Source organism: Triticum aestivum, chromosome 2A (assembly GCF_018294505.1).
Source record: "Triticum aestivum cultivar Chinese Spring chromosome 2A, IWGSC CS RefSeq v2.1, whole genome shotgun sequence".
In the NCBI taxonomy this organism is placed as follows: Eukaryota; Viridiplantae; Streptophyta; class Magnoliopsida; order Poales; family Poaceae; genus Triticum; species Triticum aestivum.
This window is the reverse complement of record NC_057797.1, coordinates 37569795-37585179: the sequence shown is the minus strand read 5'-3', so window position 1 is coordinate 37585179 and position 15385 is coordinate 37569795. Positions and strand designations below refer to the sequence as shown.

At 45.0% G+C, this 15385-nt stretch overlaps 1 protein-coding gene and 1 pseudogene across 1 annotated transcript; one reads left to right on the top strand and one right to left on the bottom strand.

Moving 5' to 3' along the window:
- Positions 1 to 2109: 2109 nt before the first annotated feature.
- On the bottom strand, positions 2110 to 2935 carry LOC123191448 (BTB/POZ and MATH domain-containing protein 2-like; annotated as a pseudogene).
- Positions 2936 to 6307: 3372 nt separating this feature from the next.
- LOC123184537 (OVARIAN TUMOR DOMAIN-containing deubiquitinating enzyme 1) lies at positions 6308 to 10181 on the top strand. The gene is made up of 10 exons (XM_044596638.1): positions 6308 to 6563; positions 6969 to 7068; positions 7156 to 7313; positions 7883 to 7945; positions 8033 to 8116; positions 8194 to 8340; positions 8917 to 8951; positions 9068 to 9123; positions 9198 to 9289; positions 9577 to 10181. Exons 1-10 carry the CDS (start codon positions 6360 to 6362, stop codon positions 9907 to 9909), a joined length of 1272 nt encoding a protein of 423 aa, XP_044452573.1. The 5' UTR covers positions 6308 to 6359; the 3' UTR covers positions 9910 to 10181.
- The last annotated feature ends 5204 nt before the right edge of the window (positions 10182 to 15385 follow it).

The window sequence follows — 15385 nt, the reverse complement described above, 5'->3', positions numbered from 1 at the left end:
AGAGATAAAAGCAATTCAGTCCTTGTAGAGTGGACCTCGTGGGAGATGAGCTCATTGCGATGGGCCGTGTGCCCCAGCCAGCCGTATGGCTACCAGTGATAGCAAAGGAGAACAAGGGCCTCCACAGATCGAAGAAAAGACAACCCCAGGAAAAAGATCAGTTTATCTCAATTTCCAACTGCCACCCCAACATTACGGTCCTTAATTTTACACCTCTAAACCTTTTCAGCGATAACCTTGGCAAAGCAACATGACCACTCAAATGTCCTGAGCTATGGCATGCTTTTTGTTGTTGTTGTTGTTGTTGAACAATGAACCCGACTAATCCCCTTTCCATTTTCATAACGGAAATACAAAGTTTTCTGAAAAGGGAAAGTCAAGTACATGCACCGCCTGGAAACCCACTATGGATGCTCGGTATCGAAATGTCCACTATGGGGAAAAACCCGACGACACAAAAGATACTATCTTATCAAAACACAAACATGCCCGCTCACACCCAACTTCAGGTCTAACTGGGAATCAAACGACAGAGCCACTACTCAGCTATATTGCTAGTAGAAGATCACAGCAGCACCATGGCCTAAACTCTTTGACAGTCCTCCTAACAACCAGCCAAGGAAGCACCATCTTGTACCGCCGCACAAATTCTCATCAGGTTGTAAGCGTTGTCTTCAGCATCACCGCCCCTTGCTCTAGTGCAGTCTGATCCCCAGTCTTCTGTAGCCCTGCCCAAAACAACAAGGAAGCGCAGGCCATGAGAACAACTTCAGAAGGGGTCTTAGCCTCTTAGGAAGCTCGAACTCAAAGGTCGCTCTGTTACGGCAAGTCCAAATTGCCCAACAAATGGCAGCCAGGCAAACAGTATAGAACTTCTCACCATCAGGAAAAAAAGACATAAAACCAAGAGTAAAATTGACGCGAGTTATTAGGACATAGATCAGTACCAAATACCGATCCGACCGAGCGCCAGGCAACTCTAGCAACCGGACATCTTTTTCCAATAAAAGGCAAGAGTTTGCGTTTCACTGCATTGAACGGGAAGACATCAGGGGTACAACCTCCAGGAAGGAGGGACACACGCGCGCACGCACACACACACACGACCGTCCTCACCAAGCGACTACAACTAGGTAAGGAGGTGCCCTCAACTACAGACACACAACGACATTAGGCCTCGCCTAGCCTGGCCTCGAGCCAAAGATGGCGAGGCGCTGAGACTCAGAGCAACAGGGCAGCATCACCGCCATTGCTAGAAACCTTCAGGCCGAGACTTGGAGCAACTCTAGCGACCGGACATAGAAAAACAAATGTTGAGATATTTCTCCATCATTGCAAAAAGAGCATTTATAGGGTTTCCTGGCCAGTTTCTCCTAGATATCACATCCCTCATTAAAACAGCATCATGTGACAGTTGCCACAAAATATTTGTATTTCTAAAGGAATTTTAGATCTCTAAATCCATCTGTAGTCACAACCAGATAGATGTTTTTCTAGAAATTCATACACAGATTTAGCAGCAAAGATACTCTTACCCCCCCAAGGACCACCTGATACTATCAGGAACAAAAGAAAGGTTCAAACCACCAACTATATCTAATACATTATTCTACTGATTTAGAAGCTCAGGAGACAATCTTCTTCTGATGAAAATATTGGTATTTATATCAGAACATTCCTTGACTGTACACTCTTGGTAATTACAGACACTAAAGAGCTGAGGAAATGTTTCACATAACGGGGCATTGTCATTTAAAGGATCTTTCCATAACATGGCGATGCCAGCCATATAATGTTCTTTTACTCTCAATAATAGCTTTCCAACAAGCAGAGTCATTGAATTTCTCCTGACGACTGCATGTACGTAGCTAGCTTAGACTACCCATATAGTAGTAGTTATGAGCATACGAAAAGTAAATATCTCTAAATCTTCAGGACAGGACAAGGCATGTCAAATCCAAGACAGAACAGAAACGATAGCAACTAGCTCAATACTGCAAGAAAAGATCTGCAATGGGAACATGAGCTTAAAGCTCAGGCTCCCAGCTGAACAAATACAGTTAGAAGAAGCGTTCCTTCCAATATGCTTGAAAAAGTATTAGAAATAACTCACTCTGTTCCATTCTCACACGCATAAATCCTGTCATGTAGCCTCTCTCTGAGCTCAGCAGCAACGGATGGGAACTTGACAAGCAACAACCCACAACTCTCAGTGAACATGGCCTCTTTCAAATTTTTGCCCAGCATGATGAAGTCCATGCACTTGCTCTTCAACTCTGCACAGCTGTAGGTTTCGGCGCAAGCTAAGATAGTTGCGGCTGTTTCTACAGACACCTCCTCCCATAACTTGTGCGCGCAAATAATCTTTAGCCTGTCGAGTGCATACCGGTCGGCCGCAGCAAGCAGATCCTGAAGCATGTCAATGGGACGGCCCCCAGGCAGGTTGTCTGCGGGCAAGGCATCCGTGTACATTGTACCTAAGCATAACTTCAAATGTCGCAGGCGTGATGTCCTGCAGCGTGATGGATGGCATTGTAGCCTCGGACATGGAGCCGGAGAGCTCCGCCCTGAAGACCGGCGAACGAGCGGCTAGCACTGCTCGGTGAGCGGGGAACATCTGGCCCTCGATGATGAATGACACATCTGTCCCCTCGGCCTGATCTAGCAGTTGGCCGAGATGGGCCCCGATGTCGGAGGGCGGCACCGGAGTGGAGCTTTCATCGATGACCATGATGGAGCACAAAAATGTAATGTGCCCATCAGCCGTTGTGTAATTTCTCTCCGCCAGACTTCCTGCGATGAACTGAGCCCATCCCCAGGTGCGGCCGTTCCCGTCGTCCGCCATGCTAGTCTCGCAGTCACGAAGAGTGGTCTTTCTTTGGCGCATTGACGGCCTGCCGCCCCTGTCCATCAAGCAAACCTCGAAGACAGGCATGACGGTTGTGGATTCGCCCATGTGCCTGAGGAAGACTGAAATGTACTTGCCCCCGTCGGAGACCTTCTCCCCGCGGAGCAAGCACTCGACCCTCCAGAGGCTGTCCTTCCCGACGGAGACGGTGTCGGAGTAGACGGCCTTGCCGATGGGAGCTCATGGCTTTGCTCGTAGTCCACGCTCAGCTTGAGGACGGCGGAAGCCACCATCGTGGTTCGCGCCTCCGGCCCGGATGTCCTGGCTCGCTTGTTCACTACACACGCCGACTCAGTCAGTCAGAAATCTACGCTTGAGAAACCGGAAAAGAATAGCAAAATTAAGAGGGCACTCACTCGCCGGATTTGGTAAGCCGCCGGAGGTGGCGATCTGCGCTCATGCGCCGCCGGCCGCGCCGACGAACTCTCGTCGCCGGCCCTCCTCTGGTCCGCCGTGCGCCCTTCCTCCGACTCCACTGCTCGTTGCCTGCTCTGGTGGGCGTCGCCGCCGCCGCCGCCGCTGCCGAGGGGGGACAATGGCTGAAGGTCGAAGGTTCTTTTTTTGAGAAGGGCTGAAGGTCGAAGCTAGGTGCGAACCCCAATCAGGCGTGTAACGGGCCGCGCTCCAGCCTTCTCTGTGTGGACACGACGTCGCTTTTGTTTTGTTAGGCAAAAAAAATTCACAAATTTGTTTTCTTTTTGCGAATTAAAATTCACAATCTGCTTTTTTCCTAATTACTTCCTCCGTTCCTAAATATAAGTCTTTTTAGAGTTTCCACAATGGACTACATACGAAGCAAAATGAGTGAATCTACACTTCAAAGTATGTCTATATACATCAGTATGTAGTTTGTAGTGGTATCTACACTTCAAAGTATGTCTATATACGTCCTGGCTCGCTTGTTCACTACACACGCCGACTCAGTCAGTCAGTCAGAAATCTGCGCTTGAGAAACCGCCGTGCGCCCTTCCTCCGACTCCGTTGCGGCTCCGCTGCTCGTTGCCTGCTCTGGTGGGCGTCGTCGTCGCCGCCGCCGCCGTCGAGGGGGGACAATGGCTGAAGGTCGAAGCTAGGTGCGAACCCCCGTTACTCGGAACACTTCCGCCGGTTCTTCTTTGCGGGGACTCGGCCCAATCAGGGGCATAATGGGCCGCGCTCCAGCCTTCTCTGTGTAGACACGACGTAGCTTTTGTTTTGTTAGCCAAAAAAGAATTTCACAAATTTGTTTTCTTTTTGCGAATTAAAATTCACAATTTGCCTTTTCCTAATTACTCGTAAAATTTTGTTGCAAAGAGAAGGACATAATGTATCATCATCTCCCCCACCCGATGATGCGAAAGAAAAACAGTCACTCACCTCTGCCCAAATTGACAACATCATCTTGGTTTGCAACGAACACACACAAGCCATATCCATGAACTACAAAATGCACAATATTATTCTACAAGTAATCATAAAAATGATAACTTCAGAGACCGAAAGATGATCCATTAACTTTCAGTTGCATTACATAGTGCAACAACAACACATACAAAGCAAAAGATTGTAACTTGACACTGACAACAGTAGCACATACTACAAGTTCATCTCCTAAACAATTGGGCATGTACACTAACATAGCTAACAACACAAAAGCACACCAACTCCATCATCTCCATCAGTTCTTCACTAGTGACATGGCTACCATTGCTAAAAGTAGAATGACTGTTGCCATCAATGCCTTCATCAGCAGCAGCATTTCATTGCCTAACCCTAGGAGTGCCTCTGTTTGCTGCTTGCCATGCTACCTGCCACTCTTCCATGAATTCCATCTTCAATGCCTAGAAGCATATGGCTTTCATGCATCCACTTCACCTGCAAACCTTCTGCTCCTTTCTCGAATCAGCTCTTCCCTCGTAACCTCTGTAGCTCGTAATGCATCTCATGCTTCGTTGCCAATGAGGACTGCTTATCGAGAAGGTAGGCAACGTATTCCAATTCCCAATGCTAGGTCCTAAGAACAAAATTGACGAACAAATGCCAAAAGTCACCATGACAAGTTCCACAAAAATCAACCAAAACAAAGAACTAGGAATGCACTCCACTTACACCGACATGACACCTATAGAAGACCCCCCCCCCCTTCATGCTTCTTCGTGCTAAAGAGATAGAACTTCATGCGAGTGCGGCACTTCGGGCGTCTGATGAGCGGCACCACCACCGAATGACTGCCGAGCGATCACGTGACCAAGCTTGTCGACATGGCAAAGGCAAGTAACCTCCAAGACGCGGGGAGTGGGCGGCGATAAGCAAGCTCCAACAGGGAGTGGGCGGCGACAAGCAAGCTCCAACAGGGAGAGGGCGGTGGCAAGCAAGCTCCAATGCGGCGGCGGCAAGAAATGGGGAATTAGTGATTTGAGAGGCCGACGGGATTCCGCAACCATGTGATTTGAGGGGGTCGATGGAAATTACATGCGCCAACAAATTTACAGAAATAACACCAAGCGGGAGGATGTGGACGCCTTTGACTGGTCAAACCGAGCGACGACGAGTGACATAGGCAGAACAGTGACCGTACAAACACGTCATGCCGTATTGGCCATATTCTGAGTATAGTACACTAAAGAGAGCTTTCTCTTAAGTTCAGTGACTGCCATTGCCTTTTACCCAATCTAGAAAAACACAAAGTTGCCCCTCATTTTCTACTTAAATCTGGATTGTTTATCGGGTGTGCCTGGTTTGGTGTCAAAAGTCTAGGCATGCCACCCCTGTCTTATTTTTTTTTCTCTTGTCTTATTTTTTTTCCTTTTTAGAGAATGGGTGATCTGGAGAGGTGGAGTGTCTGTAAAGTATGTGTTCGAGATTGGTCGACCGATTCTGCTCGTTTCCCAACACAAATCATCGAATGCATGAAAATCCAACGACACTTGTAAGATTCATCTTGCACCCACAAGACAAAAGAGACTGAAGAAGGTCCACGTCCTACTGTCACCCACTGAACCAATTAGATACTTTGCTTTAAGACATAAATCTGGTACGTATTTGGACTTGTGGAAATTATTTATACATTACCTATGCCTCCTCACATCATGGTGCACTATGGAGATCCGTGCCATCCTATTGGCCACATGGCATCTTACCGTTTTGCCGGTTTGTACTCTGATTTTCTCTTTTGGTCAAAAAAAATATTTCATGGGGAAAAATCATGTAAATGTCCATGCGCATTTGTACATTAGTTAATACAAAAGCTGAAATGGGTAATTTTCTATGTTGCATATGTTCAAGCAAACGTTCTGTTTCCAAGTTTCCCGCAAAAGAAAAAATAAAGAATGTTTCGGCCTTTCTACGACTTGCAACGGTGCCCGTTGGAGTATAAATATGGACCAGTTGGGTCCCTGGAGAGGAGCGATACACAAATTCCACAGGAGACGAGGGGATAAGACAGAAAAGGCAAACTCCAGCGAGGAAAGAAATGGGCCCGAAGAGAAAACTGGATGACCTGGCCCAGCCATCCAGCGCGGGAAGCAGCGGAGACCACGGCGGCGGCGAAGGCGATGATCGACCGACGAAGGCGCCACGGCTCTCGCCGTCGCCGCCACCGCCGCCTGCGCAGTCGCCCTCACCGCCCCCGCTTCAGCCGCCAGGGTCCCCGCCGCCTCCCGCCGACAAGGATCCGGTGAGTTCCCACCGTCTTGTACCAGCTTGGGTTGCGATTGCTCGGCGATCTTTTCGCCAGAATTTGGCGCGTCCGGGTGTTCTTTATGTCGTTCTTGGCCTGTTTCTTGCGCCCAATTTGTCGTTCTTGGCTGTCGGGTCGGTGAGGTGGCTGTAGCATATGGGGGGATGAGTTCTTGGCTGTAGCATATGGGGGGATGAGTTCGAATGGATTGGTTTGATACTCGCCGACCCTTCTGCAAGTTCTTGCAGTTCGTGGGGAGATGGATGGGGTTTTCTATTTTGACCCAAAATTGTGTTCTGTTAATTCTTGGTATAATCGGCTGAAATTGGTAAACTAAGAATGATGCTCTGGTTTTCCCTGCAAAGAATTATTTCTTGATTCCCTGTTCACTCCATTTTTCAGGTGGAGCTGGAAGAAGGGGAGCTAGAAGATGATGCAGATTCACGGGAGGAGGAAGAGGATGATCAGGATTCGGATGAGGAGCTCGGAGGATCACTTCCTGGTAACTTCTTCTGTGTACTCTAAATGAGTGATCAAGGAAACATCCCAGATGATACCATTTCATAGTAACTTATTCTATACTGTTCAGAACTTGCACTCAGCACACAAGATTATCTTTCACTGCGAGAAACCTCGAGCCAGTTGCTGGATGGCCACAGAACGTACCTCAAACCACAAAAGGACTGCCGTGTCCTCATTGGTGGTTTCCGGTGTCCAGATGCTCTCCCGACAGCATTACGAAGTGAGGTGAGAATGCTATACCTCAGAGTTTTTTTAAGCTCTTCAACCATGAAGTGGATGCACTCTACAATGCAGTAAATTCTCTTTCTTGTGCGCTTCAATTTCAGACCACCTGAATGTAGACCTCCCAAATGTCTCATTACAATCGACTATCACAAGATATTCATTCTTTTTTCCAGTTGACATGATATTTGGGAGTTACATTCTCAAACATTTCCAGTATAAGCTTGCTTACTGCCCCAGTCGTTCTGTGTTTGTTTATTCTTTCAGTATATAATTCCTTAGATGTTGTATTGAGCAATTGCCCAGTAGAAAGTACTCTGATGTCGGCAGATGTTAAATGAATATCACTGTGAATTGTAATCAATATTTTGCACCTTTTTTTTCTGCTTTTTTGGAAACAAAAGTTTTCTTACCATGAAGTACTCTGTTTTTTTTCCATGTGTGAGAACCATAAAAACAATTTTGCTTCATCAGCATTACTATTCAAATCCATGCTCAAGTTAGATGAATGCTGCATATCGCCCATCATACCTTAATGCTACCTTTTGTGATTCTTCTTCTTGGTATTGTAGGAACAACTCTCAGAATTGGTTCGTGAATGTCCAGATAACTCCATCATCCAGGAAAAGATGAAGGTTTGTCTGCATTCAACTAATTTTATGCTAGAAACATTGTCATGATTTAGTTTGTTGTACATATCTGAAAACCATTTTCTTATATAGATTCTCAGTAAGCATTATGTGCTCTTCCGAAGAACTCGCCAAGATGGCAGCTGCTTTTACAGAGCTTTTCTGTCTTCCTACATGGTAACTGTTTCAGTTTACTTACTCATGATGATTTCTTGATCTGCATGGAAATGTAATATAAATAGGCTTGTCTACAGGAGATCCTTCGACAAATGCAAGATAAACAAGCTGAGGTTACTCGTCTTATGGAATGTTTCGAAATGTATACAGATAGATTCTCTCGTCTTAAGTGGGACGAAGCATACTTCTTAAATCCTGAAAAATACTTCTCAAGTGTTGTTTCTGTAAGTACTGTACTAGCTTGCAAAAGCATAAACCTTTTTTGCCTTATCTCCTTATCCATTTACGTGCAAAATAATTATGTGGAACGAATATGCTTGCTAACAATTGTATGTATCTCTTGTGTTGCCTGAATTGTTCTGAAAAATAACTGAACTCGTTCTGCCTCCTCAGATTTTTAGTCTGAACAATGCCTTAAAGAAAATAACAAATAGATAAGATGGTGTAGAGTGCAGGACAACTACATGGGTAGGGCACTAGAATGTTTCATTCTTTCTCAGTTGTATAAAATTTTCAGTTTGCCATGTTTTATTTTGTTCTTGATGATTGTAGTTTTACTTTCAAATTTTTGCTACATTATGGGCACTATCTAACAGCTATAAGTGCTTGCTGCTAACACTAAATTCACTATGGACATAATTGAGCATTATGTATAAATCAAAATGATCTTTGGTCGAACTTATATGATATTGTTTCGCCACTACTTCTGTAAGAGGGATGGACTCCTGTAGCACTTTGACATTCTCTTCATGATATAGCTTAAATTACATACATAACCTAGTGTCTTCACTTTGTTTCAGGAGCTCAATGAGGTTCTCAACGTCATTGCAGCAGGGTATGTGTATGTTTTAACTTGATATTCATAGAAAGGTCTTGACGATATGTTTAAGATACCCTTATTTCGTGTTAGTTATATTTTTGTTTACAAACAAGTTCGTTTGTCTTTTGTAGTTGTACTTCTGAATGGCTGTACCAGAGAAGCCTGCAGGAGTCCTTTTCAGGCAGGAGTAAGGATATCAGTCCTTGTTTAGGATGTGTTGTTTCTCTATTTGTTCTTTATATAACATGTTGTTTTTGCCAGTTATATCTTTCCTTAGGTTGCTTACTGAGACTGAAATCCGGACAGAAGAGTTCTACAAGCAATCTATCCCCAAAAATGTGAATGTCCTCCAGGTGGAGTTTCTGCTCCCATGTACTATCCTCGGATATCATTCTCGATATAGTACAGACGGATTATCTTGTCCTGTGTCTTTGAGACTTAGCATACTTATTAAAGTTTTATCAGCAATTCTCGTGGTGTATGAGTTTACCTTTCTCTCTGGATAAACATTTAAACTCAGAAATAAAGTTTGCCACTGGTCAATTTTTGTGATTTAAGGTAATAAAGGATTAACCAATACTACGTTTACCACTCACAGATTACACTCACCATTATTTCATATATATGGTTGTGATAACAGTTCTGTTGGAAAACGGTCCGATCGCTGGATGCTGAAGCTACCACTACACAAATGAGGGCTTTGACATACACGCTCGGCATACCGTTGCGTGTCGAAGTCGTGGATAAGAGCTCGACGGGTCAAGTTGTGTTAGTGAAGCGCCTCGATTTCTTTCATCAGTCAGACTTGAACAAGGGCCCTCTCCATTTGACTCGGAGCTACCTTTCCTCGAGCACAGCTCCTAAACTGCTGGAGGAGGGAAGCAACGACGCCGACTTGTTATCATCTGATGGCGCACCCTTGCTGACCTTGTTGTGTAGGCGTGGTCACTGTGACATTCTTTACCGCAAGTGAACAAACTTTGCGAGTTCGCTTCGTTGACAAAAACTTCCTCCGGGATGATTACAGGGAAGCCTACCGACAATCTTGTATAGTGTGTGTGCGTGCGCCCGTTTGTGGGTCTGCTCCCAAACAACCTGTGACTCCTCTGCTCCTTGGTTTTCTCATTCTTGCTGATGCTGTTGTTAGTTACTCCTGTATTTGAAAGGAAGCTACAGGATGGAAGATGTGATAGGAACATATGAAGAATTATTGGGATACTGTTGTTTGCAAGTTTTGCCACATCAAATCTGGCTTATATCAGATTCTGTGACTTGTGATTTTCTTTTTTGAATAAGCAATTTCAATATGAGTTTGACTGCTAATGCGAAGTCAAGAACTTCTTTAAAACCAAACTTAGCTTATATCAGATGAATGGGACATTGAATATGAATCTTGTGTAATCTTTAATTTTATTTTTCTTCACTGGATTCTTACCTCTTCACAAACAAGCGAGAGAGCATGCCAAAATCTTTGTTTCAGTTTGTAGCAGTATGGTGCCAATCCCAGTTACTTTAAAATATTGAAATTTGCACTTCCTGTGAAAACTTAAGGATACTTATATGTACACTTAGGGAAGTGAACCATTGTTATTAATCAGATCACATTTGTTAATGGCCTAGTTTCTTCTCAGTTTGGCTTATTGATATCTTGACGGTTTTCCAAGATGATTTTCACTTCTTTGTAGTAAAGCCATGCAAGTGCCATGTAAAACGGTTTTCAATCAGAACCCAAGCCATCTACTGGCACTGACAGCAAAAAAAAAAAAAAACTCGACCAACGGACACTAAGATGTGTCGGCAAACTGAGACAACCAATAACCTGGCAACTGTAAGTTACCACGCTACCTGAGTAATCTCAGGACATATAAGATCCAGATATCGATAATCAAATATATGAGTGGCAGAATAAAACTGATATAGCATATCAGCAAACCTTGAGCTGCCCAGAAGGCCAGAACACAACCACCAGGACTATCCTCAAACGGAAAAGAAAAATCCAGAGCTGCTCAGCCACACTTTCCAACACCAAGTTACTCCCTTCTAATTTGCACAGAAAGATCGGTGTCCACCCGCTGCTTCCCGGACATAGTATAGTTAGCTGCGCTATGATGTGTCCCAGTTTGGTCACAAAAAGGGATCGAGTTGCGCAAACAGCCCGAGTCTTGTTTCACAAACTAGGATCTTTGTATTTTGTAGACCGCCCACCAAAGGCTCCTGATACCGGACGGCACACGGACAAACCAGCACAAAAAAGCCATGGCGGTAGCAGTCATGAAGCTTGCAGTGTGATTTCCCGGGCAAGATTTGAGATAATTGTCAAGGAGAACGGTGATGCCTGCCGATCCACACGCTGCGCTGAAGATCATTGCTCGTGTGACCTATGGGACAAAACATCAGGGTCAAAAACCAAACGTTTTTAGGAGAGAGAGAGATAGACATGACCGGTAAATGATTCTTTGCCTATTCAAAACATAATGAATGACAGATAGTTGTTTGTTTGAGGTGCCCGAGAAAACATGACTTAACCAGTCGCCGATGGAGAGTATGATGGCAGCTCGGGCATTTCGGAAGAAACGTTTGACAAGAAGTGCATAGACACTCCTAATGGCCACAACGAGGCTCCACAGGCATTGCACAGTTGCTGTTACTACGAGGTAGCTGCTCAAAAGAACAACAATAAGTTCATCTACAGAAGGCCAATTTTTTTTCAGTATTTTCATTTTTAACAGAAGCATCCTAAGTAAAAACCATTGATTTACGCCATCTAATTGGGTCACAGAAATAAGATATGCTAGTTCCTGATACTACTCCCAATTCCCCAATAGTGAATGTGGATCTTCAAATGTTTTCCTCAAGAAGGAAATGCATGTACACAATTGTCCATTACAATCACAGCATCCTGAATTCTGGTAACCAAAATGTGAAGAAAACTTATCAGCGTACGTACACATCAAGATCCTTTTTACTGAATGCCTAGGAAACTATGTCATGTAAATTCACCACACACACGCCCAAAAAAACCCGTATATGAAGATCAATCTCCTGATTTTCGCAGAAATGCTTATGATTATGGTCAGCAAAAGGTGTCAAGCTAAACATTGGTGTATCCAAATAAGACAAGTTAGATAACATCAGAGGGAACATGATGATGCAACCATCTGATCGTACTGCCTCTTCCAGGATGGAGTATTTGACAAAAAACTACCACATTATGGGCTGCCGTCCCACAGAACTACCATATTCAAAAAAGTGACTGATAACTACAAAAATTTCAAATTCTGTGACTAAAAACTACCACTTTTGAAAAATGGCAAGTTTAGATGATTTAAACACGTTTATGACATGCGGGCCCACCTGTCAAGGCTGACGTGGCGGCAAAGTCAACTCCGTTTTTTTTACCGTTGAGCTGAACCGTTATGACAGGTGGGGCCCACACACTACTAGGGAAAGCCTTATACACATAATTTTAGCTGTAGCGCTTGTTAAAAAACGGCGATATTGCTAAATAGCAGTAGCGCGTGCTGGATAAACGTGCTGCAGACACAAACGTAGCAGTAGCGTGTCTCCTTTTAAAAGCGCTACTACTAAAATTCTCACTACTAAGCCGATAGGCTACATATAGTAGTAGCGGTCTTCTAGAAAGAGCACTACCGCTAAGTTTATTTTAGCAACACGTTTACTATGAAACGCGCTACTGTTAATGAAAAGAAAATTAAATTAAAAAAAATAGAAAAGTAAATGAAAATGAAAGAAATAAAAAAAGGAGAAAGGAAAAAAATAAAATGTAAAGAAAAAGAAATGAAAAAGGGAAAAAGGAGAAAGGAATAGCAGTAGCGTCTGTTCATCAGAGACGCTATAGATAACTTAGCAGTAGCGCTTGTTTAGACCCCCGCTATAGAAAGAGAAAAGGAAAGGAAAATACATAGCTATAGTTGTAGCATGTTTACCGAACTTAGCTATAGCGCTTTTACATAAATGCGCTACCGTTAAGTTTGACTTAACTCAAAAGCGGTTCCCCCCCGGCCACCACTTCTCTCCCAAATCTTTCGCCCCACTTCGCCGCCGTCTCCCTAATTCACCATCGCCCTACTTCGCCGCCGTCTCCTGCCGACGTCAACGCCCCCAGAGCCACCAGAGCCACGCGCCATCGACGCCACCGGAGCCGCGCGACCTCATCAACGCCACCGGAGCCGCCCTCGGCGCCAGCGGAGCCACCCTCGACGCCCTGCCTTCCTCGCCACAACTGCCTCCCTCGCCCTCACTGGAGACGCCCCTGCCTCCCCCGCCGCCACTGCCTCCCTCGCACGACCGGAGCCATCCTCTGTAAGCCCCCACCCCTCCTCTCTCTCTCATGCATAGCACAAACATTGGACAGAGAACTAGCTAGCTAGGTTAACTAGTTTAATTAGGTTAATTATCTAGGTTAGTGCAAAAATTTAGTTAGGGCTTTGACAGAGAACTAGTTAGGTTAACCAGTTTAATTAGATAGGTAAACTAGGTTAACTAGCTAGGTTAACTAACTAGATTAAATAGCTAGGTTAATTAGGTTCGTTAGGTTAACAAGCTAGGTTAGAGGAAAAAATTATTTTAGAGCATTAGATGAGAAGGGTTAGAGAAATGGAGTTTCTTTGCAATTTAATTGGGTTCTGTCCTAGGCAAAGAAGCGTTAGAGAAAATAATATGTGTGTGTGTGTGTGTGTGTGAGAGAGAGAGAGAGAGAGAGGAATACTAGAACAGAATTTGGGTTTTGTCCTAGGCAGAGAAGTGTTTAGTGAGGTTATTTTGCAAAGGTTTTTGATTTTCGAAAAGACCACTATTTTTTTAGGAAAATAATTTAGGCAAGTTTTATTTTAAAGATGATCCTTTCTAGACTTTTATTATTGTTTTCAGGGAAGTGTGGTTCGATTGTGGCCCGGTTAGTCATGTTATATCTTTTCATTGAAGTGTGGTTCGATGTGCCCATGTGGCCTTTTGTTGTTTCCAGGGAATGAAGCGCGGGTGGCCTATGTTTTGCTGGAATGTTGATTCATTTTTGTTTCGGCAAATTTCAGGTGCTCGATTTGTCCACTTTTTAGCAAAGGTCATGCCCAAATTTTTCGTGAATTTAGGCATGACTTGTGCTACAAACTAGGACATGTCGAGTGCCCGCGAGTTGCCGCACCGGGAAGGAGTCAAGTCCCTGCAAAGCATAGGCCTTTTTTATGTCATTATTCATTTTATTAGGTCTAGAATTAATTTACTAGATTTAATCATAGGAAACATGGCTAGCAATGATGAAGGAAAGGGTTCTGGTGACTGCGACAACGTGTACCTGGCGGCAGAGGAATTTTTGAGGGAAGCCGACGATCAACAGTTGATGTTGCTGGGTCCACCTGTCACATCGGAGACTGAGACCGACATCGAGACCGGCACTGAGACTAAGACCGGCATCCAGACCGGCGCTGAGACTGAGACCGGCATCGAGACCAGCGCTGAGACTGAGACCGGCATCGAGACCGGCGCCGAGACTAGCAGAGCCGGTATAGAACCGAAAGCAATGAGGCGATGACTTCCTAACAAGCTCAGGACTACTAGACCAATGGTCACGGAAGTGGACGACGGCAATTTTGAGCCAAACGCGCCCGAGGAAGCGCGCGCGTGCTACGGCAATCAAATAGGCTGCATCATACGGACAACCGCCACCATCAACGATGAGAAACTAAACAAAATAGATAATATGAGGCCCTCCCTCCTAAAGAAGCCGCACCAGATATTCTTGTTCCCGGGCCGGAGTGAAAAGGATTATAAAGATCCAGATAAGGGCCAGATAATGAAGAACATAAACAAACATGCCATGAGCAAGTTTAGCGACGCGTTGGCCACCTGGAAAGCAAGGGTGAAATATCGGATCGTCGACGAAAAGGAACCATACTCCGAGATTGTAAAGGATAATCCGACAATCACGGCAGAGCACTTTGAAATATTCAAGGCGGCTTGCGAGGCCGAAGCTGCCAAAAAAAGTCGAAGTACATGAAGGGGCTTCAACAGAAGAACATTGGGTGCCACCACCTCGGGAGCCGTGGTTACGGCCGGAAGAGGTCCATATGGGCCAAGGAGGACGTGGAAGCCGCGAGTTTGGGCATCCCAGACCCCTTGGCGGACTTCACCGTCCCGCAGGAGCGTGACGTCCTCAGGGCCCGGCACCATTGGGACCCAGTGAAGAAGGTTTTCGAGAAGAACGCGGTCACGACAGAGTTCATGAGACTGCTGGTAATTTTAGTTTCTGATCAATTCGACTGCATGTTAGTCATATTTGTAAATGATCCTTGTGCCTTTTGCAGAGAGAGCAGCACATGATTGCGGCCGAAAGCAACTCGCCGTCTGAGGCGTTGGCGAGGCCCAAGTGGGACACTCCATTAAACCGGGCGTTGAACATATTGAAAAGACTCCCGGTGGAGACTCGACCGTCG

What these genes read in the sequence shown, in the direction of transcription:
- LOC123184537 (XM_044596638.1), top strand. Translation starts at nt 6,360, where the DNA reads ATGGGCCCGAAGAGAAAACTGGATGACCTGGCCCAGCCATCCAGCGCG. An exon ending in CGACAGCATTACGAAGTGAG is followed by an intron (nt 7,314 to 7,882) that starts GTGAGAATGCTA and finishes TTGGTATTGTAG; the next exon opens with GAACAACTCTCAGAATTGGT. An exon ending in CTCAACGTCATTGCAGCAGG is followed by an intron (nt 8,952 to 9,067) that starts GTATGTGTATGT and finishes TGTCTTTTGTAG; the next exon opens with TTGTACTTCTGAATGGCTGT.